The sequence below is a fragment of the Numenius arquata genome, chromosome 3, assembly GCF_964106895.1.
Source record: "Numenius arquata chromosome 3, bNumArq3.hap1.1, whole genome shotgun sequence".
In the NCBI taxonomy this organism is placed as follows: Eukaryota; Metazoa; Chordata; class Aves; order Charadriiformes; family Scolopacidae; genus Numenius; species Numenius arquata.
In genome coordinates this window covers 74,611,813-74,639,559 of record NC_133578.1, presented here as the reverse complement: position 1 = coordinate 74,639,559, position 27,747 = coordinate 74,611,813, and the positions used below count along the sequence as shown (strand labels likewise).

Genomic DNA, 27,747 nt, shown 5'->3' with positions numbered 1-27,747 from the left:
TGCCCTTGAAGCCCCTGTAGTGTCCATTGGGGCCTCTCAGCAGAATAATTCTTACTGTCATGGGGAGAAAAATTGCAGAGTTAAAGGGAGAATATTTAAGGGCTGAAGGAAATAGACACACAATTATGGTAATATGAGGGATAAACTTGCTGTTCTCTATTGGCATCACATAATAACTTTTTCTGCTCCCTGGTCAATTAATTTAACAGATTACAGATTTTATTTATTTAAAACAGATTTTATTTTTGTTTTTAACTCTTCTTTTCTAACAGTGTGCAGTTTAAATAATTAAACCTACAAATTTTGATATAAAGCCTGTAGCCCTCCTCCCATATATAGAACAAATAGTTCTGGTGGGGATTGGCTGCTGGTTGGTAAGTCCCTCTTGGGAATCTGGGTAGCATTGCAAACCTTCCTTCCATAAAATTTCTCGCAGCGTGAAAAGCCTTCCATTAATTTAGAGCCTTATAGTCCGTCCTTTCCGATCCATTATTCTGTATATTTCTCTGCATGCGCACACGGACAAAAGAAAATACTTTTTTTTTTTCCTTCTTCCTTATTTTCCACCTAATGCACCACCAACAAGGTGCACTGGGGGAGTTTCTCTGACTTCCCTTGAGTCTCCAGGTGCTGCTGGAGCTACTGGAGTCAGGATGCCCAACTGAGCAAATGGATAGCAATTCAGGAGCAAAGATACTGATGTAAGTGGATCAGTGTGATACGAGGCAGGGGACGGATGTAAAATAGCACATGGCTATTTTAGGGCTTTCTTTCAAACTAACCTCAAGGGACTTAAGGACTGGAGCATCTCCCTTACGAGGAGAGGCTGAGGGACTTGGGTCTTTTTAGTCTGGAGAAGAGAAGGCTGAGGGGGGATCTGATCAATGCTTATAAATACTTAAAGGGAGGGTGTCAAGAGGATGGGGCCAGTCTTTTTTCAGTGATGCCCAGTGACAGGACAAGAGGAAATGGGCACAAACTTGAATGTCAGAAGTTCCACCTAAAGATGAGGAGGAACTTCTTTCCTGTGAGGGTGGCAGAGCCCTGGAACAGGCTGCCCAGAGAGGTGGTGGAGTCTCCTTCTCTGGAGACATTCCAAACCCGCCTGGACACGTTCCTGTGCAACCTGTTCTGGGTGGACCTGCTTTGGCAGGGGTGTTGGACTAGATGATCTCCAGAGGTCCCTTCCAACCCCATGTGATTCTGTGATTCTGTAAATAGAGAGGCCTATCTGGAATTTCAGGGTTTTGGAGGATGAGTGCTGGACCATTAGATCAGCTCTCCAGAGTGGCAATCTTATCTTGTTTTGCATGTGTAAAAAACATAAGGTTTATAGAGCTTTATCTGTAGAATGGGAATAATGATACTTGCCCTTTTCTGAAAATGGTTTTAAATCTTTGGATGAAGAACTCTAAGACTGGGATATTCTTGTCCAAATGAAAATAAAACCATTACAAATTAAAGATGTTTATCCCATCCTTTCTAAAATTTACTTTTGTATTCTTGAGCACTTGCCTGAAACAGCTGAATTTTCTGTAAAATGAACAGTTCCACTTAGTAGCTTTAGTGTGGATTGGGTTTTCTTTGTTTCTTTGATTTTTAAGGTGAGGCCACACTTCCTCGCAACTCCTTCCCCTCTGGAAAGCCTGGACACGTGAGCTCCTGCACACCTGAAGTTTGAGATCCAGGGAGGAGAATTAGTTCCAGGAGAATTAGTTCCAGGGATTAGCCTGACACACTTCGCTGTTGGGGTTTGGTCACTTCACCTGAGAGCAGTGATTTTGCAGCATGTTGGATAGTTATATCTAAGCTAGACTGGGGTCTTCCTTCTGAGAAGGCTTTGGTTTAAAACATAGATCAGTATCTTGCTGGGGCAAGCTCCAGACAGAGAGGCGGTGACGTTTGGGTACATATTTTGGAAAAAATGCAGATCAGTTGGTTTCTGACAATCAGGCAAAAGGAATGTTATTGCAGCTGATGGACATCCTTGAACGTCCCCATTTCCATCAAGTGAGGAGATGAACTCCGTCGTGGGGTATCATCCATATAAAGGACTTTTTATAGGAGGATCCCTTGGGTTATCGTCTCCAGCAGATAAACTGAGGCTGGATTTTAGTAAGTTGAAGCAGGAGGATGTCATGCTACAACCATTCTGTTCTTTTGATGACAGTAGATTATTTATTTGCTTGTGTTTCATTGTTTTTAAAAACTAGTATTGATGTGAGACCCCCTTCATGCAGTAAGCAGGACAGCAGAATGTCCCGCCACATATCCCTGCCACAGGAGGTGTCCAGCTCAGAGGACTACACAATAGTCATGACTTCAGTGCTGTCTTGAATATCCAAGGTGACATGTTTTTAATTGCTTTGGCCTGAAAGATCAAAGCATCTTGTGCTCCCTTCCTAAAATAAAACCTCGTAGCATCCAGGCAGCGAATTTTCAGAATACTGTTTGTGCCCGATTTGTTTACCTGGTGTCTCCCATCAGGGCTGTTTCTCATGGACACAGACAGAGTCTACTACTTGATTTATGTCCTTAGATCTCCTAACCAGGTCTCTGTTTTTTCCAAAACAGCAAGAGCGACTTCAGCTGGACAGGCTGAAGAACCAGCTGTCTGATGCCATCCAGAGGTACGGAGCTGTGCAGAAGGTGAGGGTCTCTCTTGCTTCCACTGTGAGTTTGGGAACTTCCAAATGTCTAATGGACATTTATGTCTAATGTCTAATCTAAATCTCCCCTCTTTCAGTTTAAAACCGTTCCCCCTCATCCTGTGGTTCCACTCCCTGATCAAATGTCCCTCTCCATCTCTCCTATAGCCCCCCTTGAGGTACTGGAAGGGGCTCTAAGGTCTCCCCGGAGCCTTCTCTTCTCCAGGCTGAACAACCCCAACTCTCTCAGCCTGTCCTCATAGGACAGCTGTGTATCTGGTGGACCTTCAGTGGTGCCCCTGCCCTAGCCATGACATTAGTTCAGTGTGTCTCCACTTTCAGAGGAGAAGGAGTGATTGCAGAGTGCCCCTTCCACCTTCCCTACTTACAGAAAATACGTGGGCAACGTTGCTAATTTAAATGATAACCCACCTTATGGCTCTGCCGCGCTGTATGGCTTCCCGAACACATCCTGTGGTTTGGCCCCGTCACCAAGATCAAGCTGTTTAATAAAACAAACAAAACCTGAGCTCCAGCTCTTTAATTTGCTTCCTGCTCTCCCACTTTACCCTGGGGAGTCTCAGCTGATGAGCAGATTTGCTTTGCTTTTAAACACTGTAGTAATGATATAAATTTACCATCCCGAAACTGCGGTAGCACGTCTGAATATATATCTGCATTAATTAAGTCCTATGCAAATACAACCTGGACAAACCCTGGTTGCTTACTTACATTCCTTGAGCGAGTTTGACCCATGTCTGCAACCCATAGGAGGAATATATAGTTAATTATATGAGTGTAATGAAATTTGGCTGGCAACATGCACTTAAGAATGTATCTATTAGAAACGCTCTGCGCTGATTGATTTCGCAGCACTGGCTGCCCGTGGTTTAAAAATAAATAAATAAATAAATAAAAGTACATAAAATTGCACTTCAGCAGCATGTGTATTATGTAATAGCATTGCATTATCTCTGGCGCTATCTCGTATTTTTAATTATTTCTCCGTCCTGTTCAAAAACCCTAAGTGTGAGGCTTTTAAATAAAATTACTTTATCCCATTAAATGAGAAGTTGGAAGGATTCAGGTGAAGAGCTCCACCCCCATATACACACACCTTTTTTATGCCTTTTTTTTTTTTTTTCTTAATGTTCATGAGTACAATCCATCTGAACGGTACATGTAGGGTGTTGGTTTTTTTTTTTTTTTTTAAAAAAAAAAACCTGTCGTCAATTCAGAAGTGCCAAAATTAGCCGCTGCCGTTTGTGAATGCCCGGTTGCGTCAGGAAACCAATCTGAGTGGTAAATTGCTACTTATCCACGTCCTATCTGTCATTTCTTAAATGCCTGTTTCAGTTTTGATAACCTTGTCGTTCTGAAAGCTTTGAAGACTTTTAATTCCAGCAAGACCAAACTTTTCAATGAGTTTCTACTCCCTTTTTCTAAATGCTAAGACTTTTTTCTATGTCCTTTTCTTTAAAATGCAGAAAAAACGGCTTCGTAGGATTCCTTCCCTAAATATTTGGACTCTGTTTTCTCAGCCATTTTACATTTCTTTCCCCTTTTTTTGCAGAAAATAGCAGAGAAATCCAAAGCTTTGCTTCCTACCGGGCAGAGAAGTACCAAACAGGTAAGTTCATGTGTCTCTGTGTTTAACAGTAAGTGCATTGGTTAAAAAAGTCTGTTTTCTACCTTTACTAATGATGCTGAAGAGCATGGTGCTCCCCCACTCCCTACATTGAAGCCAGTGAGGTGGTTTTCAAACAGAGATGTGTGACATCTTTGGAGGGGGAAGACACAGGACCCAGGGGAAAAAAAAACCAAAACAACAAAACAACATATTTAAGACCAATTTAATTAGGCTCTGCTTTTCTGTTCTCATGGAGCTGTTTTTCCATTCTTGATTGGAGTTTTGTCGGCTCTGAAACATGTCAAAGAACAGCCCTGTACCCCCTTCCCTAAGAGCTGGGCTTTTAGGCTCAGTGAAATCACACTCCCAAGTGCAATTTTGTAGAAGGAAGTAAGAGGGGCTTTTTATCAAATCTCTGTCCTCAGTTTTAAGAGGGATCATGGATTCTGCCTTCCTTGGTTACGTTACACTGTGGTCAACTATTATAGACGTACGCAGATAGAGCCCTTTTTTTCTGGTTTTATCCCTATTAAGAACTTTATCAGTGAATAAATACTATTTGCGATCAGAGTATATACATTATAGTTTTGTGCATATATTTATTTTCATATGTACATGCATGTGGGTGTATATATAAAGTATAATTAAATGTATGTGTGCCTGTGTGCATATGTAACATGATTAAGAGTGAAAAAATACGTGTGCATGTATATATATATGTATATATATGCATATCTGTGTAGTCTTTCACAAATAGTAATGCAAAATACTATATATGTGAGATGCACATGTGTGTATAGTAAATCTCCACAGATTTCAATGAGAGGTTTGATGCCAGGAGATCAGTGAGCTGTAGTATCAGTCCGGCAGAGATTAGGTTGGCCTTTCACATCCTACACACTAAAAAGCTTTTAGGTATTTGCAACGGACATCACACCAACAGGAAGCAGAATTCAGTGCCTAATTTCAGTTATTATTCCTGATATTCTTGCTACTCTCATCTTTTAAGGGGCAATTAGCAGATTTTCTACTTTCGTAATGAAACTTCATTCCCTACCTTGTTGTGCCACACGGTTTTCTATATCCTCTTTAATGTGTATATGAAAAATAGTTGTTCTTTGTATCATTAATGCTTCTTGGTAATGAAGGGTGGAATGATGCCACCAAAGACCCTACAATTAGGGTAAGTCAATGCACCAGAGCTTTGATATTAGAAGGGTTTCTGGCAATAACAGTTCTCAACCAGACCTTATTGTCACTTAGTTGGTTTTAGGTGGCAGTGCCAATGAAACTAAGACCTTTGTGTGCCAACCGCCTAATGTATTCCTTTACCCTGGTTGAGAGTTCCCACTGCCACCTTTGGAGTGATTGTCCACAGATGTTGCTTTTCAGTTATGCGTTTGTAGATATGTTATAGCTTATTTTTGTCCAGGAACTGGTGATCTGTATTGGACATGGGTATTGTGCATGGTCACGAATTGCATATTCTTGAATGGTGGTCAAATCCACCAGACATCAAACATTTATTGGTTTTGATGATTGAGCTCAGAGATAAGGGTGTTTCTTTTCTGCAAATTAGCTGTAATTTGTTTTCATGCCATCTATATTACATCACTTCTTGTGCTTTTAACCAACTTTCTTAGATTACCATCAGTGGAGTGGATTGCAGAGGTGGGAACAGCTCTGGTTTTGCATGGACAACCACATGGTTGCATGGCCATGGCTGTTCCATATGATGTTGGACACTGCTGGTCATTAACCAGTGCTAATAGGGTAAAGAGGGCTAATTATTGCACAGCTGTTGTGCATCCCTGCACCTGGAGGAAGCCTGGATGCAGTCAACTTTTTTGGTATAATGAAAATGGTTGATGGCTCCAAAAGTAACATTCTCTGGAAGGGAGAAGAGTTGTATTCAATAGGGGAAAAAAGCAAAATATCAGATAAAATTGTTGGAACGGGTCTGGAGGAGGCCACAAATATGATCCGAGGGCTGGAGCCCCTCTGCTGTGAGGACAGGCTGAGAGAGTTGGGGTTGTTCAGCCTGGGGAAGAGAAGGCTCCAGGGAGACCTTACTGCAACCTTCCAGTACCTATAGAGAGCTACAGGAGAGATGGGGAGGGAATCTTTGAGTGGAGTGATAGGACGAGGGGGAACGGTTTTAAACTGAAAGAGGGGGGATTTAGATTAGAGATAAGGAAGAAATTCTTTCCTGTGAAGATGGTGAGACCCTGGAACAGGTTGCCTGAAGAAGTTGTGGATGCCCCTTCCCTGGAGATGTTCAAGGCCAGGCTGGATGGGGATTTGAGCAACCTGGTCTAGTGGGAGGTGTCCCTGCCCATGGCAGGGGGGTTGGAACTCAATGAATTTTTAGGTCCCTTCCAACCCAAACCATTCTATGATTGATTCTGTGAAAGGTACTCAAATCTTGGAGGCAGGTATTGGGGTTGGACATAAAGGGAGGCTGGGGGAGGAACAGGACAGAGACAAACCCCTTTGCCTTTAAACAGGTAAGAATCCACGCGTTAGGATGCTGTAGCTGTAACAATTTGGTGTGAGTCAGGCAGCATCAGCAGAAATTGTGTTAGACTGGATCAGCTGCAGATCGTTGCTCCTTGTCGCTGTCACTTGCCGGCGAACGCTGGTGGTTGGCTTCGGCGCTTTATGAAAGAGACGGGGGCTGTAATATGTCTTTGGTGAGATGCTTCTGACTCAGAAACAGGCTTGATCACACCCAAGAGCACATGCTTTTCATGCAGCGATGCTTGCCTGGGCTGGGGACACATAAGGTTTCGTGCAAACTGCCTGAAAAGGAAGAAAGTTAATTCACATCTGTTTCAGCTTTCCTCTGTATTTTCGGCTTCACACGTGTCTTCTTTTCGTCCTCCTTCGAATGTAAAAAGGGAGAAATTAAATGTATGTAACCTGCTGAAGGGAATGCAGTGGTGTGATTGGTTTTCACTTATTTTTCCAGCTGCAGATTGGTCAGAACATGGAAAATTATAGTTCCCACAGCAACCGTAACCCGACCGCGATGTGCATATATCAAGGCATTAAAGTTAACGCCCTGTACAGTAATGCAAAATAGTATGTTATGTTCAGGGGACCTGATTTATGGGTCTTGTGAGACTGCATGGTGAACTTCTTGACTTGGTGCAGATCCAGTCTTGATTCAAACGCTGCTGGCCTGCAGGGCTTTGTTTTATTATATTTATGCTTTAATTTATTACAGCACATTATAAGAGGTTTGAAGAATGCTAGTTTTTCTAGACGCGTGTCCCTATAGTTCTTCTCTTCCATTGGTGGGTGGGAAAGGCAAGACGTTCGGTAACACAAACTCTAATAAGTTGCCTTTAGGAAGTAATTGATTCCCCAGACCCACGTAACAGGTAAAAATTGGAAAGTGAAGCTTCGGGAAAATTATTCTCCTGCCCATCGTGGTTTGCTGTAAGTACTGTTTAATTGAGTTTATTTATAAAAGCAAGCTAAAGGCATTGATCCAAAATTCCTTGAAGCCTGAAGTTATATAAATTCTTAATCAAGTATGTGTTTGTGGGAATGTATTTGTGTGTAGGCAAATCGATGTAGATCTATAGGTGTGTTACCACATATATTGAAAGACACAAATTTTTACTTCGCTGAATGATCTTTGTTGAAGGTGAGTTGTGGCAACTATTTAAAAAAAAAAAAAAAAGCCCATTCCTTTGGATCTGTGAAAGCAATTTTAAGTATTCAGCCAGTGGCCAAAATGTGACCTCAGAAGTCTCATTAAGGGAGTGCTCAGGGGAATCCTGGAGAGCAGCTTTCCCCTTACAAGAAATGCTGTTGCAGCATCAGCAGAGACAGGAATGTATTTGGTGATACGGGCACCTCTGGTTCCTGCTTACACACGGGGCAGACATGCCTCAAATCCCACCTTCTCCCCCTGCACAGACACACCTTGGTGCAAAGCAACTGTTCCTCCTTCCAGGTGGAAAGTCCACTGTAGGAGAGGGGCTGTTTCAGGTGTCCCCCGTAGCAGGGATGCAGAGCCTGGGACAGTGTGGTCAGCGGTAGGAGAGGCTGGAGAGCTAAGTAGACCTGTCTTCTCGGGCTGAGTCCATCCCACGATGCAACAGCTGGGTATAATAAGATGTGTTCTAATATCACAGAACAGATTATCCGTAATATTAAAATAATAAATGATAGCCTGCAGAAAAGCCACGAAATAGCTAATAATCCCTCTGAGCACAGCAGATGAAAGGAATCCTTCTTTTTAATTCTTTTTAATTATTGTGCATCTACTTCCCATAGAAAGAATAATATATTATTGTGCCCATGATTGAATAAGTTCGAGTGATATTAAACCCAACAGCAGACCAGGCTGAGAAGCTGAAGACTCCTGAGGATCCATCCCTGGCAGTGTCCAGCAGGGATATCCCAGATTCTGCGTCCTTAATGCAACTGTGACAGGTCTTCAGGCGACCTCCATCTTTCCTGGGTCTTCACTGACCACCTTAGCCATCTGTCTTCTCAGCTAATGAGGAGGAAAGGTGGGCTTCCTCACCATGTAGACTTTGTGGGTCTTTCACCAAAAGGATTGGGAGAAAGGGAAGCACAGCTCCGTTTTAGCTGAGGAAAGAGTTTTAAACTGAAACCACACCAAAAAATCTAAGCAGTTTGTTTTGTGGGTTTTTTTGTTTCTTTTTTTTTTTTTAGAGGAAACTTTCCTGGCATTTTTTAGAAATTAAAATTACAGTAATTGACATAGTGTAATGGCACCCCTCTTCATTTCCTGCTGCTCACGGGGAGAGGGAAGGATAATTACAGCTCTGGAACATGGCAGTTGCCAAAAGAGATGCCTTTGTTTCTTATTCCGTAAGCCTACTTGACCCTCCTCTCAAAGGTCAGTAAATTATGTTTCTTAGGAGCACAAAAATGGGTAATAAACCTCTATTTGCATATACAAGCTTCTTTCTCCTGACTACATCAATTTACTCGTGCTTTAAATGGACTTCCTTCTCACAGGAAGCATCATTTCGGTCTTTCTTCCTGTGTTTATGAAGTTGTTCTTTTTATATGATTAGAGTAAAATTCTCATTTTGGGGCAGCGAGATCCAATCCTTGTCTTTATGGGAGAGTAATTTCTTGGCAATAATATCTGCATAAACTGCATATGTGTATGTGTGTGTCTAATGACTCTAGTTACTTGGGCTTCTATTTTTACAGGGTCCTTATCATCATGGTAGATGCTGTATAAGCACAGCTATTAGATTGTGCCACCCTGAGGATCTCGCAGACTAAGCAATTGCCAACAGGCCATTTGGAACAATAATTAACGATGAGTTTTTGAGGCAGTAGGTGCTCTCTGTGCTGGAAGTCCAAAGCTCAGTTTGAAACTGGCTTCAACATTTGGGAGGGGTTGTGGTGCGTATTTCTCTTAAATGCAAAATTGAATTTCTCACAATCAAAACAACAGCTTTTGCCCTGATAAATTGAGCTTTTTATTTATGCATTTATCTTATTGACTCTAATGTCTTATCTTAGAACTCATCCCAGGTCCTAATGTTCCAGTCTGGCTGGTCTATCTCAGGAAATCAAACCCCAGCTTTGGCGATAATATATCTTGCATGTGTGGTAGTAATTGCTGCGTCTTTGCAAGGTCACTTGGTAGGCAGCTACTTCTGAAAAAAGTGTTATTTCAATAATGGCAACTTTGTTTTAAATGGCCATGCATCCGTTAAAAGCCATATTCTAATCAACCCACTCCTCGGTTCCTAGGGCTGTCGATATGGAGCGTTTCAATCACAAGGCTATTTTTTCTTGCCTTTATTGAAGTGTGAGCTTTTATTTGTTTTGTGGGTTTTTTTTTTTAAAGCGGTCATTAAAGCAATTTTCTTAAGATCTTTTTTTTTTTTTTTTTTTATTTTTTTTTTCCTGCCTGTTTGAGGGCAGGGAAATAGATACTGATACAGGGGTTTAATGAGTGGATGGAACCAGGTTCATACCTGATTTTCTTTATTTGCCCTCTGTATTCCCAAGGGAGGTGGAATCTATTCCGAGTGGCCCAAAGTACTGCCCTTGCACTGCTTCCAGTGGGTCTGCTTTTCTTCTCAACCTGCCCATGATCTTGCAAAATAAATGCCAGTGAGTTTTATAGACGCGGTACTTCACTAACTAACCATTAAACTCTGATATATCAGGGATGCAGCACTTTGCAACTGTAAGAGTTAAAATGAAGAATCCTGCATCCTTAAGGGCAATAAAGCCTGCACCGCAGCCCTTTATTCTGTATTTATTCTATATATTCTATATATATTTATACTGTATTTAAAATGCCATATTTCCTCGGGCTGCTTGTGGCTCTGCACAGGTTTTTGAGGGGCAACGGGAGTGCTTAGGACATCAGTATTGCATGGAAAAACATGTAAGACACCCCCCCCAAATCCTACCATGTCTGTAAAGGAGGTGATTTGCAGAGACTAGTGATTTCACTGAATTTTTCACTGAATTTTTTTTTAGAGTTGGAAGGGACCATATAAATCATCTAGTCCAACTCCCCTGCTGAAGCAGGATTGCTTAGAGAATGCTACTCAGGACTGCATCCAGGCGGGTCTTGAAAATCTCCAAAGAAGGGGACTCCACAATCTCCCTGGGCAGCCTGTTCCAGGGCTCTGTCACCCTCACCGTGAAGAAATTCTTTCTCATATTCGAGTGGAACCTCCTATGTTCCAACTTGTGCCCGTTGCCCCTTGTCCTGTCACTGGGAACCACTGAAAAGAGTCTGGCTCCCTCCTCCTTCAACCCACCCTTGAGATACTTATAGGCATTAATAAGGTCTCCCCTCAGCCTTCTCTTCTCCAGGCTAAAGAGTCCCAGCTCTCTCAGCCTTTCTTCATAAGGGAGATGCTCCAATCCCTTAATCATCTTTGTTGCCCTTCGCTGGACTCTTTCCAGTAGTTCCCTATCCCTCTTGAATTGGGGAGCCCAGAACTGGATGCAATACTCCAGTTGTGGCCTCACCAGTGCAGAGTAGAGGGGGAGAATGACTTCCCTCAACCTACTAGCCACACTCTTCCCTATGCAGCCCAGAATGTGAGCTTCCAAGAAGATGTAGCCCCTCATTGTACAAAAGGAGGAAAATAAGAAAAGACCAAGTCTATATAAAGAACAAATCTGTATAATCAGGTCTGGGGGGAACCTGCCATTTCCTAAATTGCCCAAACAACCTCAGCATCGTGTATTTTCCTTAGCAATCCCCTATCAAGCCCCCGTGATGAGCTAAGCCTGCTTTGCTTGCCCATCTCTGCTGATGTAGCTCGAAACTGCAGCTGCCTGTATCGGCACCCGAGCAAAGGATTTTGTATCCATCAGCTGGGTTTTCTGGTTGGTTGGTTGTGGGATTTTTTTGTATGTTTGTTTGTTTCTTTGTGGATTTTTCTTTGTTTTTCTTTTTGCCTTTTGGTCGAGTGAGAAAGGACAGAGGTTTTTACGTGGGCAGAGGATGAAGGCAGGGGAAGGGTTCTTTTTGTAGGAAGCCTCCTCCACAGCAGCTCCACGGCTTCCCGTGCCGTGCGGATGCCGCTCTCCTCTACCCCAGCTCTGAGTCATCCCCAGAGCTGTCTTGCAAACCCAAGGGCTGTTTTGTCTGGAATGAGCCAGCCTCTTCACCAGCGCTTCCTTTTATGTTCCCAAATCCTGGGGCTGCTTTGCCTCACCCTGACACCGGCAAGGACCCCCCTGCCGGGAGGGCTGTGCGTGGGAAATGGTGATGTTGGGGTTGCGTGGAGGGGTTTGAGGTCATGGGAAGAAAACCCTGCCTTGTTAGGAGAGAGCTCTTTTCGTGGAGAGCAAATCCATATTATGCCCAGAGGCTCGGATAGATAACATAACTGGTACCCACATTATTATTCTTCCACAGCTCTGCAAATATTTCCCCCCATTGCTTGTGATACACACTGCCTGCGTAGTTGCAGGGCTCCTTTCTCCTCACAGCCGCTAAATTTAAAGGATATTGCAAATATTCATGTCTTTATGCCAAATGGGGGTCATTCATGGAGGGCATCGCTGTGCCTGTAGAGATGGGGAAAGCCTTTCTCACCCCTTGCATTAGATCTGGCAGTGGTCTCCAGGAGCGCTGCCTCCTGTTTTGTCACATATATCAAAGAGGTAACTTATATTTAGTTTCTTTATAAAGTACACCAGGATGCGTGAGATAAGGCACGTGCTGCAGACGATGTTTCAAATAGTTTTTGCACAGTGAGTGTGGGCGGCACGTTGCTGCATGGTCCCGGTCAGCACTGATGACATGGATGTATATATCCAGAGCTATAAGTATACATAGAATCATAGAATCATAGAATGGCTTGGCTTGGAAGGGACCTTAAAGATCACATATTCCACCCCCCCTGCCATGGGCAGGGACACCTCCCACTAGACCAGGTTGCTCAGAGCCCCATCCAGCCTGGTCTTGAACACCTCCAGGGATGGGGCATCTACAGCTTCTCTGGGCAACCTGTTCCAGTGTCTCACCACCCTCACAGGAAAGAATTTCTTCCTGATATCTAGTCTAAATCTCCCCTCTTCCAGTTTAAAACCATTTCCCCTCGTCCTATAGCTCCACTCTGATCAGAGTCCCTCCTCATCTCTCCTGTAGCCCCTTCAGGTACTGGAAGGGGCTTCTAAGTTCTCCCAGGAACCTTCTCTTCTCCAGGCTGAACAACCCCAACTCTCTCAGCCTGTCTTCATAGGAGATGCGCTCCAGCCCTCTGATCATCTTTGTGGCATGTCTACACCTACATCTACATTTACATCTACATCTATATAAATCTAAATGTAAATCTAAAAAGAAATAGATGTACAAAAAAATATAGTGACAGGTGTGTCCAGTTGGATGGATACTCACCTTGGTGGGAGAGCTTTGTCCTTACACACAGCTCTGCTGGGCAGTGAGGGTGGCCTTTGGCAGCACTGTCAGATGTGTGCTGACAGCAGCATAAGAGGAGGGCGGATGCAGGCCAAGCTCCCGGAGCTGATGAGACGTAGGCTGGGTCTGTAGGATGGTTTAGTGATGGTTTTGTCAACGTTAGGCTGATGGTTGGACTCGATGATCTGAAAGGTCCCTTCCAACCTAGACAATTCAATGATTCTATATGTGGCCACAATGGCAGTGGTAAAATTATAAAAAATGAACCTCTGCATCAGTCTGCAAACTTGAATTTTATTCACTCTACAACAGTGGCTTTTCTCCCCTATATATTCCTTTTTTTTCTTTTTTTCCCCTGTGAAGGAGTCTGATGATGTAGTAAGAGGGTGGTTTTGCCCACTGCAAGTAGAAGTGGTTCCTGCAGGTGGGATGGGGATGATCGTACGACCTCATCCACCTCCCTTCCTTCAGCCCCGCTTCGCAGAAGCCGTATTTGCAAGAATCTAAATTGACTTTTGCCCTGGCAAAGATCACGCAGTAACTGGGGAAACAAATGTGAAACCTTACCCGGTGCGTCACCTTGCTCCAAAGTGACTGCAGTGTTATTTAATACATTTAAAACCCCCCCTGTGGAGATGGATTATTGAGAGGAAGGAAATTGTATTCTTCTAAACCCACTTTGATGGCTGCATTTATCACATGATTAAATGCGAACGGCAACTGTATTTTCCCATGAAAAAAATATATTTGGAAATAGGTTAACCCTTGCTTCACCAGGACAAAGACAAAACTAATATTTAGTGACCTTTCTAGGGATCTATCTGATTTGTTTTCAGGGTCTCGATAACTAATGTTATATCCACCATATAATTCAAAGATATTTAACCCCTTTCACTCCTATGTAGACGACAGTGCTGTTACCTCCCCTATACTGTATGTCATCTGTGAAATGCCATGGAATGCTCTAGCATATACCAGCCCCCAAATCAACCTGGTGTATTAAGACAGAATTGCTATCTCAGACTCTTTCAACTGATCAGAAATATTCCTGATTTACTGCAAACACAAGGAAAAACAGGACCAGGCTTATAATTTGGATTCTTTGTTCTGTCCCTTAGTTCTAGTGCCCAGCTCAAAACTGTAATCCAGGTTTGTGTTATTTTGCCAAATTAAACTTCCACTCATGTTTTAGTTTGTTACGGAGTTTCATCTTCACTTTCAATGATAACCCAGGATGCTCAAATACCTCTGGAGTTATATCATAAAGCTGGACATATATCAGAAAGGTAATTTATATATAGTTTCTTTATGAAGTACACCAGGATCTGTAAGATAAGGCACGCGCTGCACATGGTGTTTCAAACAGTTATTTTTAAGCCGATAGCAATAGTCTGGGTGATAAAAAAATAAATGTATATTCATCTAGACATGGACAGTGGTTCTCCCTTATAACTCTCAAATTTCTCAATTGGAGAAGGCGCCTGTGCAGCAAATAATTTCCTTAAATTTCCCCTTCCCCTTGCCCTTCCCTTTCCCCCCCTTCCTCTTCCCCTTTCCCTTTCCTTTTTTTTTCCTGTATGGGAGTACGTTTTCATGAAGACCTTAGTCGTGGCATGCTGAGAAACACAGATGATTGCTCTAAAAAACAAAACAACCCAGCAAACATAAATAAGTAATGGAAACATTTCCTTGCAAGCACAAATGATTTCTGGTGAGTGAGGAAGGTGTTTTCTCCCTCTCTGTGCCCAGCAGTTTCTAATTGGTTTGGTGATTTAAGGAAAGGGAGTGGGAATGTGGTTTTGTGTACAGCAGGACATACTGACCTCTTCTGGAAGCTGAGGACTGGGACGTTTGATGGCCCTACTGTGTGAGCTACTTCGTTGACCCCTTTATTCAAGCATAATTAAAAGCACTGCTGAAGAGCTGGGCATGGAAAAAAAGCCTTTTCCAGCAGTTGCTGGGGATGGGGTGAGGGAAGCTGTGGATGCTGCACACTTCGGAGTGCCATCTGCTGGCATCGGACTCAGTTGGATACAGGAGCTTTGTTTTACAGCCCTCAGATGAGAACCGCGGTGGAGAAGGTTTGATGAAGCATTGATGCTTGTTGTCAATGTCGTTAAGACGAGGATAAAATCTGTACAGAACTGGAGTGGAATAGGATGTTTTATTCTTCTGTTGAAGGCAGAGTCCCTGCTTACTAGATGGTGGGAAAATGCAATAAGTAACCACCTGCTACATGTTCTCTCTGGAGCCCCCACATAAAGACATGGGCCTGTTGGAGCAAGTCCATGGAGATGCTCCAAGGGCTGGAGCCCCTCTGCTGTGAAGACAGGCTGAGAGAGCTGGGGCTATTCAGCCTGGAGAAGAGAAGGCTCCAGGGAGACCTTAGAGCCCCTTCCAGTCCCTAAAGGGGGAGCCTACAGGAGAAATGGGGAGGGATTCTTTGTCAGGGAATGGAGCAGTAGGACAAGGGGGAATGGTTTTAAACTGAAAGAGAGGAGATTTAGATTAGATATTACGAAGAAATTCTTTACTTTGAGGGTGGTGAGACCCTGGAACAGGTTGCCCAGAGAAGCTGTGGAAGCCTGTGGATGTGGAAGGATGAAGGAAGTGGATCCCTGGAGGTGTTCAAGGCCAGGCTGGATGAGGCTTTGAGCAACCTGCTCTAGTGGGAGGTGTCCCTGCCCATGGCAGGGAGTTGGAACTCGATGATCTTTAAGGTCCCTTCCAAGCTGAACCATTCTGTGATTCCATGTAATAATTCCATTATTAATGCATTTGTGTGTATACATGTATAATTTTTCAGGTTCCTAAGGAGGAGAAATTTTACCTTTACGTCACATCTGGTGGGAAGCATCAGGGAGTTTGCCAGTTTTCAGTCTGATCTAGTCTGGTGCTTTGCTGTGGTGGAGTCCACGGTAGGGTTGTGTTGTCATTGGCCTTGCTTAACAGAGCAGGAGAGATGGAAGGGAGAATGAAAGTATTTCAGTGAGACTCATCTCATACGAATTCTTCTTTGCGAAAGTCATGTACTGATTGTAGACATTGACAGGAAGGCATTTTGCAAAAGGAGTGATGTGCCCGCTGCTTTCTATTTCCCTGAGTTTCTACAAAAGAGGCAAGGAATGAGTGAATTTTTTCATATTTATCCATCATTATTGCATTTAACATCTCTGAGCTTTCCTTTTGATATCCTCTGTTAATTCCCAGCATCGCAGCAGGAAACAAATCAATCTCCTTGTTCCCCGGTGCAAATATTTAGTGATAAGGTTACCGATAAGCTCTAAATTAGCTTTCATAGTTTCCGAATGCGAAGTTATACATTAACTTCTTTACATACCGTGGCAACTGGTTCCTCCTGGCAGCTTGTTCCACTAAATAAGATAAAGATGATTTTGGCTTCAGTGCAGGACAAGCAATGTGAGAAGACCACTTACCTGCAAAATCTCTTCCATTAGGAAAATGCCTTGCACTGTGATTCACTCACACCGTATGTGGGGGGAATTAGATTCTGGGTGAGATACGTGAAGGAGACCCCCCCAGGAGAAGTGGTTTGGCAGGTGATCCATAGAGCTCTTTCAGCCACCTCTAAAGAAAATGCTGTGATGCCAGTATCAATTTCATTACACATCTGGGCTTGACTCATCTGCTACAGTAAAAGAAGAAAGAAACCCAAAGAAATAATTAAAGTTCATTATTGCGTGTATATGAAATAGCATTATTAAAGTATCTACCTCACATTTATTTATAACCTTCTTCCTGACAGAGCCTGACATGTTTCGCAAACACCACTGAATGATTATATATTCTTTGCCCAAAATCTGAGGATGTTGCTCTGCATTTTATTCATCACTTGCTCAGTCAAAATTTACGTTCCTGCACAATCCGTACATTTTCTCAGATCTCTTTGTGTAGGTACATTACTCATGAGACCTACCAGGCACATTTAGAGTAAGTTGGGGTGGAAGGGCTCACATTTCTTTCTGAGAAAGTCAGCGGTTTTTGACAAGTGCCAGACCGGGCCACTGCACGACAGGGTGAGACTGGAGGAGAAGAATATCACCACCATCACTACAAGCTGTGTTTCACTTAGCAGGATGGAGTTAGCGATGATGACACTTTTCCAGGACAACAGAAGTTGCATGACTCCTCTTGGAAAAATTCCTGGGACTTTGGTTGGTACCCAGAGATCAGAGCCTTTTGTAAAACTCAGCCAAATGTAGTTTTCTACAAAACCAAAGCACGTGTCAACATCCCTGGAGACTGTCCCAGGATATACCTCAAGGGCTTGTCTCTTGGTTACGATCAGACTGGTCTCATCCCTTTCCGTTTGCCAAATGAGACCTGAAAATAGATGAAAATGGTGTGGATTAGATATGTGGCTTGGGCATATTAGCACAGCTGTGTTTGAGCAAAGCAGCAGCGGGGGTAAAAGGGTGGGCAGTGGAAGCAAATAGAAAGACTCCAGCACAAAGGTAAAGTAAACCCATCAGGGTCTTTAAAATGCTGAGCCAGATCGATGCTCCTTGACTGATGGAAAGTGTCGCCTCCCTCAGCAAGCAGGGTCAGTGATTCGTGGAGCACTTTCCTTGGAGAAAGTTAGTGTGCAGCTTAAAGATCATGATAACATATGCAGTGATATTAGGGACTCAGGTTCCATGATTTGATGTGAAAATATATGTCCAACATTAATTGTGCCAACTATTTCCTCACTCGGACTAATCTCAAATCAGTAGGGTTTAGTATTTACCTGGAAAGAGAGTTTTTTCCAATACTTTTCTTTTACCGGGCTTTTTTTTTTTTTTAAATCCTTATTACTCTAAGTCCCCTGTGGGAAGAAGGTTTCCTTTCCAGAACAGAAGGTGGGCAGGGTGTTGGTTTATCCTCAGAAATTAGTGGTAAGTACTTCTGCAGGAGAAGACAGAAAGTTCTGTCAATAAATAGGATTTGCTGCTCAACCACAGTGGACTTCACTCCCCAATAGTTGGCTTGCGTATGGTAAACAAGGAGCAACACCAGTAATGTATAGGCTTCCCTAATGGCTACATTAGTTTTGGAGAGAATCCCTGCCTTCCTTCTCCCATCCTTCCTTCTGAAATATGTCAGCACTGTTGGGGGTTTCTTTCCCTGTGAGGAAGATCTGCAGATGGTCCTATCTCAGATCCTGTCTTACCTGAGGGGGAGATCTGTGCATTTTGGAAGCATCCCTGGATCTGCTTTTGGCTTTCTTTCAGTTTATTTTCATGCTTTCTTTCCTATTTTATTTTTATTTTTTCCTACTCTTCCCCTTAATGAGCATCTTCTGTGTTCTTCATTCACTCTGGCCAGTCCCTGCTCTCTTTTTGGTTAGTTGTCCCTCTTTCTCTGTCACTGTCCCTCCTTATCCCCCATCTTTTGCTCATGCCATTCCCCTCTGTAGAAGTTTTGGCAGAGAATTGAGAGCGAAGAGCGTTGAAGCCATTTCCTTGGCATGTGCACCCCTTTTATAGCATGTGATATGATCGGTTGCATTTCTGCCCATAACCATATTATTAATGTTTAAATTGTGCTTATTGACATAATGATACCTATTGTGAGACTCACAATATAAATCTGCCCGAGGAACAGCTAGGAAAACAAGATAAGAGTGTCTCAGTGCCCAGGGGAGACGCACAGGGTGGAGAGTAATAGGGAACATTATGTATTTTGCTCACCTACAATTTTTCAATAAAAGAGGGGTTTTTAAACTGCAGCAGTTTTCAGCATATTAAGCGTGTGGCGCTGATACTAATTGGGATAGGCTTGTGCAGTGACTCCTTTCCGTGTTGTAGCAAACTACTTCTGACTCAAGCTTAGTTTGTGAAGTTCCTCTCCTCAGTGGAGCCTCTGGAGGCCCAAAGTGTTCTCTGCAAATGCCGCTCTCTTCATGTTTGAAAATTTGAAGGGATATGAAACAGGGTTGATTTGGCTTTGGGGGTTTGAATGGCAAAACAGAGTCTGTTTTCCATTGATTCTGCCTCTGCCTGGTTTCTACGCTGTCCTTTAGGAGAACAGGGTAGTCTATTTGGAGAGGAGAGTAGCAACCTTTATAGCTCAAAAGTACAATTGCATCTCATGCTAGAAAGAATCATAGAATGGTTAGAGTTGGAAGGGACCTTAAAGATCATCAAGTTCCACCCCCCATGCCATAGGCAGGGACACCTCCCACCAGACCAGGTTGCTGAAAGCACCATCCAGCCTGGCCCTGAACACCTCCACCAGCTGAAATGAAACAAGCAGGTTCAGTACAGGCATTTTGAACAAATAGTTAAATATCATAAAGCTAAATAAAGGTGGTAAATAACTTTTGAGCAGTCATCATGGGAAGATAAAGGATCAAAAAAGACCTCATTGATACCCATGAGAATTTTGCTATAAGCTTCACTAGGATCAAAATGCAACCCTCAGCAACTAAAGCCCAGGAATTATAACTGTTTTCTTGCTGATATTCTTTTTCTTGGTCAGGGCACCTCCTTGTTGTAACATGAAAGCTCAGCTCAGAACTTGGGAAAAGAGAAAGGTGGAATTTGTGAGGAAGCCAATTTTAACACCGCGGCTTCCCCACTGTAGTACATCCTACATTCTTGGGCCATGTTGAGCCTCCCTTGATGGGTTTAAATTGACCTTCAGGCTTCTTCTTGCTTCCTGCATTGTTCTGAACCCTAAATCCTGGAGACCTCTTGTCTGACCTGAGCACTTTTCATAGATAATCTCTGTGTCTTCTCTGTTGACTCTATAATGTCTTCAAAAGACACAGCATTGAGCATCTGCTTTCTCCTCTCTCCCCACCACTGGTTTGTTTCTAATGAAATATTTATTAAGAGAATGATATTTGCAGGCAGAGAAGGAGATAATTCATGCGAGCAATCAGCTCTGGGTTAACTGGAGAATGAAAATGTCTTGGACCGTAGCAAAAACTCATAATCAAAGGGCTCCCCAGCTATCCATCAAACAATCAATTACTGTATCCATTAGTCCCCTTTCACCACACATTAGAACAATTTACTAGACATGCTAATGTTCGGGTCATTGCTCCTTAAGGATGAGCAAATAGCAGAGGCATCTATCAAAGTTTTGATGCAGTGTGATCTCATACAGTGTGAATATACAGCTTAGATCACTTCATATCCTCATGGTATTATTAAGTCTATTAAGGACCTGGTCTGCGAGGGAGATGCTGGTTGCCTCCAGATCTCAGCAGCTGGCAGAAACTTGTCGAAAGAAATTCAGCATTTCATGTGGTTCAGCCTTCTGTGCGGGATAGAAGGTCGTTCTGTGTGAAACGTGAATAAACAAACCCCATATTGGTAAAACGGTGGTGGTTTTGTCACTTCTTGGTTATGCTGACCAGATAATTCCAAGCATGTTTTCAACTCTTAAATGTGCCATGGGGGGGAACACAGGATTTCTCCAAGAAGAGGGAATCCAGACAGGTTCTAGGGCACCACCCCAGATCTGTCTTGCCTCACTGTCCTCACCCAGTACTGGATAAATCTTGTGGGGTCTCAAACCATCCGTGTTGAAGGAATCTCTGTTAATATTTCCACTCTGAAGGCAAGAAGACTCTTTAACAGTCAATGCAGAGAAATAGACACTTCTTAGTGTACTCGTCTGAACTAAGTAGGAAGAATTGTTCTTTGGGGAAAAAAAAAATAATATTATATATTGTCTATGGGGGTTTGGGTGTTGGTTCTTCTCTTGTTTTGTTTTGTTTGTTCTTTTTTTCCATAGTCTCCCTTGGCCGCACCCGGGCATGTGAAGTGTAAGTCTCTACTTCTGAGCCTGACATTCAAGGCTGCCTTTATAGTCTACGACACAATCGCATGTTAAGTAGCTGTCAATCTTTTTAATCTGGAGAATAGGGCTCTTATCTCCATTGACTTTATTGACCACGTCTCCACTGAATACAATGGGAGTCTTAATAAGGAGCTTGGAGGTCAGTCCTTCCAGTACGGTTATGTAAAGTTGGGCAAGGTGGATTTCTGGCAGTTCAGTTTGGCTGATGAGCTCAAACACAGATATCTACCATGCAAACATCTCAAGTTAGTGTTAAAAGGGATCCCAGCGACGTGTCTATACCTCCAGTCCTGAACGAGCATCTGCCTGATTTATCCCTCTTTCTCACACCGCACTGAATGGGACACTTGGTATCTGATGGGATAAACTGGCATCTAACTTTGGGTAAGTCTGTCAACAGCAGGTATCTCCTTCGCTCTGTCAGCAGTGTATGTAGCTCCTTAGAAAGTCCATGGAGAAAAGACAAAAAAATAAATTAAGAAAGAGCATAACTATTTTGAGTTGAGTTACTGTTTTGAGCAGAGAGGCAGCAGAAGGAAATAAATTCACTGAAGACACCCTTCCTGTGGATCGCTGTGGTCCCTTTCTCCCCCATCCATTCACGGCTCCTTTGACACAGAGAGGGGACAGTGCCTGCACCCACCCACGTCAGTGAGGAGCTCCTTGAGTAGTATGAAATCTTAGGTTATGTAGTAAAAAGCTCATCTCCAGACAAACAAAGGAGAACCGAGGAACAATATGTTGTATACTAGAGAATCCTGTGCACCACCACGTGCACATGTGGGCTGTAGGACTTGGAGCAGCTCATTGCTGAGGCCATAGGTCCTGATTTTCAAATCAGGGTAAGCTAAAAAAAAACGAGAGCTTTTTGAGTAATAAGTAGTTATTTCATAAGGCATTACGAAGCTTGAGGTGTAATCTCGTCTTCAAAGAAACAGCAGAAAGCTGTTGTCTTTCTGTTGAGAGGATCCCACTCCAATGTGGTTTTGGAGCCAGAGGTCTATTTTGGGGAGTGAAAAATGGTTTTAATTCAGCGAGTATGTCCTAGCCTTGCAGAATCTGTTCGTTCCTCCTTTATTACTGTAGGAATGGAAAGTATCCAGATTGGAGCCCTTTGAGACCAGGTAGAATAGTGAGGAAAATAACCAAGGGGCAACAAATCAACCAAGCAACCAAAGCCCCATACAGCAGTTTTCAGACTAGACTTTAACATGTGACAAAATTCCTCCTGTGTCTGGGTGAAAGTTTCCAACAGAACTGTATTTTTATGGCACAGGCAATGAAGCCTTGGAGTTAATGGCTTGGGAAGGGTATTGGCATATACAGAGAGAATAAAAAAGAATACAAACAGGGCAAGTAAAATAACGAGGTATAGTCTATAAACATCAGATGAGAAAATGAGGGAGCTAAATTAAGTAGTCTAAAAGAAAGTATCAATAGAGACATGATTACACTCTATAAATACTTTCAAGGTGAAAATATAAATGAAGATCAGGTGAATTATTCACCGAGTTAAGTGATAGAAGTCAGAATGGCCTGATGTTAGGAAAGAAACATGTAGGTTAAGTGCTAAAAGCGAATAAAGAACAGTTGTGCGGATGGTTAATGCCCCATCAGTTTGGAAAGCCAATGGCACAGTTAAAACAAGTAAAATAAATAATAATAATGGTCCAATAAAAACGTGTGGAAGAAATTATCTGAATATTTATCTGGGGCCTCTTCTGCCACTGACGCATTTAAGACATTACCCTGATGTTAATAGAAAAAAGCACAGATTTTGGACAATTTTGTTACATGTCACATTCTGGAGGTGCTGAGCTGAAAACCTTTCAGCATTTTTTTTTTTTCTTAATCCTCTCCCTGAATGTTTTATTTTGCAAACATTTTAGGCAGCTTTTCAATCCTCCTGAAAGCCTTCATCAAGCCTGTGTGCTAATCGTGCGGTGTGGGACCGAACGCTGGAGCTGGAGAAAGGTTAGCATCTCCGTGAGCGTATATCACCGAGACAGCGCGGAGCACACGAGGACAATAAAGCTGGTCTGCGTGGCTTTCCTTCGCCGGCACTTCCTATTTCTTGTCACTCTTTGGAAGGTTAAATTCACTTCATCTCCCCCTATAAAGAACTCGTACAGGATAAATTACCAAACCGCTGAATTCATCCTATTTAATTCTCCTTGGACAAACTAATTCAGAAATGAGGTTTTGTTCCTTTCAGCAATGTTGATGCTTCCCATTTTCATCATTTCACTTTGCAGGCATTTTGGGCACAAGTATATGCATCTGTGACTAAATTTACCTGATATCTTTAATTTGTCTTTCTTGAGACATTATCTAGATCTGTAACAACTAGACCGCTATTTTGAGGAAAACTATCATTTTCTTGCTGCTGTTCTTGTGTTTTTCTTTAAACCCATAAATTTCCTGCCTTCATTTGACTTGAAATTCAAGTTGTCAGTCTTCATTTTTCTTGAGTTGGCTGGTTGTTAAATATTTCCAGTAAATCAGTGTCCTCAGATCCACATCGCTCCTTGATGTCACAGCACACAAAAATCAGGGCGAGCATTTAACTCCCTTCAGTTGAACTTTTTTTTTTTTTTAAGGTTATTTACAGGTGGGGAGATTAGACTATTTTAGATGGGGACTATCACTGGTCAGGAGAAAGAACCAGACTCATTCCTTCCTGTATGGATGTGTCTAGGACAGGTAGGAGCAATGGAGAAAAGTCCACATTGATGCTTCTGGACTTCAGAGGAAACGCTCTTAGAGGGATAGGCACCATTTCACCTGTTTATTTGAAAATGTGATCTTTGTTTCACGGAATGTATTTCTTTAGAACAAATGCCACAGACCTTTTGATTGCAAAAGTCCCTGTCTAAATTGGCTCTGCTGTGCCATAATTACACATTTCAGAATACAGCTATTAGAATCAAAAGTTAATTTCCAAGTATCTTCCTTTCCTCCCAGCGGTGCCATTGGATGATTGTGTCCCAGGAACATATCATGTTTGGAGGGAAAGCAAACAAAACCCAAACAACAAACTTTGATAGGAAGCATGGGGGAGACAATAAAAGGAATTTCTATTTGTTAGGTTATACACTTCCAGCACACACCTTGTTAGCTGGAGCAAATATGTCACTTAAAAGACACCAAGGAACTTGCTCCCTAAGCCATTCTTGATTGCAGCACAAAAAAAACAGCAAGTAAAATTGCAAAAAAAAAACCTGCTTGGTTTTGCTAAAGACCTTTTTTTTTTTTTTTCTAAGTTTGAGGAAAAGCCCATAAAGACTGTGCTTTCCTTGCCTTGGTTATTTTCTTGACCCAAGAGGAACAGCAGAACCTCTATAATAAGCATAGACAGATGTGCTCTTCCGGATCCAGCTGAGCTGGCTGAAAACACAACCTACTCAAGCTGTGTTGGGATTGTCCTCACGGCTCTCCCAACAGGATGGGGTTCATGATTACTTCCAAGCCCATCTCTGGCAAAACAAGTGGAGAAATATCCATCTACTGGTTTTTAAGGTCACCTGCATGTATAACTGATGTGGGATAAGGGGCTTTCACAAAAACTGCATGCCAGTATTGCTTACCTGGGTTTATTCTTTGTTAGATAATCTAAAAAGGGAGCCTAGAAAAAAGACAGGAAAATCTTCAAGATTCCTCTCTGGTCATTCATTTTAGTGGCCGGCCCAGCCCAAACCACGACACAATCTCACAAAGAGGCAGGACCTTTGTCTTGTCTCTCCATCCCCATCCTCCTCAACTGACCACCTACCCTTACAGGTCCCAGCGATGCTCCTCCAGGTTGGTGGTGAAAAGATTTGTTTGTCCTTATTTGGGTTTTTGTCCTTATTTGTCCTTATTTTGGGCATGAGCTGAAGTGTTGTGAACGCAGACAGTGCAGGGACTGTGAAATGGGCAGATGTTTTGTAGAGCTGTCACTACATGAGAGTGTTCCTCAGCACCAGGCTGAGAACATTTGCTTGGACACTGAGCAGCCCGCTGAAACCCTGCCAAAGGCCAGGAATGAAAAGAGATTAAAAGATGGCTGCCAAAGAGGTTTGGTGGGAGTCAGCCGTGTTTCTGAAAAAGCGTAGCTGAGCACTCCAGAAAAACTGGGAAGACGAGAATTAACAGTAGTGACTCTCCTCCAAAGTGCATGGCATAAAAATATACTTCGGTTCTGCCACTAATGTGTAAATCCAAACGCTCCATTCTGCATAGCAGCTGCTAGATTTTAGTAAATCTACCCATTTTCATACTTCCCTTGTAGTACAAAAGCAGTCAATTTCTTGAAAGGAAGAAAACGTACTTTTTATTTCCAGCAACTCCCTACTTTTCCATTGCTCCACACTACAGAGTGGCACTATGCCCATGCTCGGGGTTGTCTCTGCTGCAGGAAATCAAGCTGAATTCAGCTCTTGCCTCCATGGGAACCTAGGAAAAAAACTTCTCGCTCTTTTTTTTTTTTTTTTTTTTTCACTAGACGGGTGTTAAGGAGTGAGCCAATGACTCATTCTCCTTCTTGTTTGCCTTTCTACCAGGAACCTGCTCACCAGCTGTGCGTCAGAGACAACACGGGGCCTTTCTAGACAGCCTCGATGTGTCTGGGAGCTCTGGCGAGCCTGGTCCATTTACACAAATGCTGGGTGCTTCAGATGTTCGGGGAGGGAGCAGGGGAGTTTTCTGCCCAGCATCAGGATCCAGGGACGATGTACAGTGCAGCTCTCAGCCAGCAGCGCCAGCCAAAACACGGTGCCAACAGCAGGGCTGTGCAGAGGTGGAGAATGATGAGAATGTAATTCAGACAGCTAGGAAAGGACAGGAACAGCTTTAGGAATGCGTTGCGATGCTGTAAAAATACCGGCGAATGCTCTCCTTTGTGACAATCTTAAAGGAGCACTTATCCACTTTGCGTGTGTGGAGATGCCACCCGAAGGTAACAATAGCACCGGCAGTTGGCTTTGGGAAGGATGGGTTTAGACGTGTGTGATCAGACTGAAGTCATTCAATGAAATGGGTTTGAAAAGAAAAGGACGCTACATTACAGAGAGGGGAAATTTATGCCTCTCTTCACTGTTGCTGTTTAGTTTCGATCACATCACCATGGGACCATCTGTTTGCATGGTAGGTAGAGTTGCCAAATCGAGAGAAAATAAAGGAGAAGGACTGGAAATAGGAACAGGGCAAACTGCTTCTTATGGGGCATCTGTAAGAGTTCACACAGAGAAGCTGTGGCTGCCCCATCCCTGGAGGTGTTCAAGGCCAGGTTGGATGGGGCTTTGAGCAACCTGGTCTGGTGGGAGGTGTCCCTGCCCATGGCAGGGGGGTGGAACTGGATGATCTTCAAGGTCCCTTTCAACCATTGATTCTATATGATTCTGTATGATTCTATATGATTCTATGATTTATGCAGGGTAAAAATACATGACAAAATTTAGCCCTCACAGTCGACTGAAGTTTACTGGTGCTCTCCATGGGCAAAATATCAGTGTCAGCTGCACCATCTAAGCCTGGCAGGAAGGACATTCCTCTTAAATTTGGTCTTCACCGTGGGGTGAAAATATGCAGTGCTTCTGAAAAGCACATTGGTTATCAGAGAGCTAAACCTCAGGCTCCTGGCTTATTTTCTTTTTCTTCATCTACCACAGACATGTCATTTAATTCTCTCACCCTGACTACAGTAAGATCGACTCCGAACTAAAGCAGCCCTAGGTGATGAGGTCAGGACTTCTCGGAATGAATTTGGTGAAGTAATAAAGTCTTGAAGGAAAAATAAAGAAGAAGAAAGCAGTAGGAGGTATGAACTAGGTACTCTTTTACTAAGTCTCTTCTAGTTCTGGGAAACTAAATGGATTTTCGTGGTCTTCATGACTGCTGAGACTTGAACGATTAAATTTATAAACGCTGAAAAGAGAACTGGCAAAATAGTTTCTGCTATTACATTTTCCCTAAAACTAGTAATTTCTTGCAGATTCCATAGCAGCAAGCTGGTAGAAGTGGTGATTTTCTTGCTCAATTTCAGGTTCACATCATTCAAAAGTAAACAACTTGATCAAGAGTGAAGACAGAAACACATGAGAGATTCTAGTTAATTTAAATAAAAATGCACTTCAACCCTTCCCTTTATGCTAATTTCCCTATGCTGTTTTTTCTCATGCTACATTGGTGCAGAGTAATCAAATTTACATAACTTCAAGAAAATGCTGAATGCATTCCTGTTTCTGCCCATGTTAGTGATGCATGAAGGGAGGATTGAAAATATCCCACTTAAAAGTTGTCCTTGTTACGGTAGTTTTAAACGTGCCCGTGTTTTGAGTGAAAAGGAAGAGCAAGCAATGGTTAATTTGTGATTGCATTTCTTCCCCCGTTGTTGTGGGAAGCTCCTCTGGTGAGATAACAGAGCTCACATTACCCATCACTGCTTCGATCCTCTGTGTGAACGATAATGCAAAGTTGTAATATCACTATTTCACTCCTCTAAAAGATTTAGAAGTCCCAGGTTGCTTGTTCTGTGCCTGCCCGAGGCCTTTCTACCTGTAATTGCTTTGGGCTTTTCCTTGGCGAGATACAGCTCTAAATCTCATTGAGTCTGCAAAGTTCGTTGTTTTGGAAGGCTGGTTTGAGAAAGATCATCTAATCTGATTTATCTGTCTTCTTAACCCGGCCGTGCATTCTAGATTCAGGAGGCCAAACGGGCTGTTCTGTGCCATTTTTGTCCCGAACATCTTGCGGTGCCAACGTGCTCTTAAAAA

At 42.9% G+C, this 27,747-nt stretch overlaps 1 protein-coding gene across 7 annotated transcripts in view; it reads left to right on the top strand.

The window, feature by feature from the left end:
* The window catches only part of TSNARE1 (t-SNARE domain containing 1), a 478,617-nt gene that overhangs the window by 213,572 nt on the left and 237,298 nt on the right, over positions 1 to 27,747 (top strand). For 6 of the 7 annotated variants that reach the window (XM_074145148.1, XM_074145150.1, XM_074145146.1 and 3 more), the window contains 2 exons: positions 2,575 to 2,649; positions 4,222 to 4,278. In XM_074145148.1, coding sequence (XP_074001249.1) covers positions 2,575 to 2,649; positions 4,222 to 4,278 — 132 coding nt within the window. Of the gene's footprint in view, positions 1 to 2,574; positions 2,650 to 4,221; positions 4,279 to 7,325; positions 7,334 to 27,747 lie in introns of all 7 variants that reach the window. The other variant, XM_074145151.1, reaches the window with a different exon arrangement.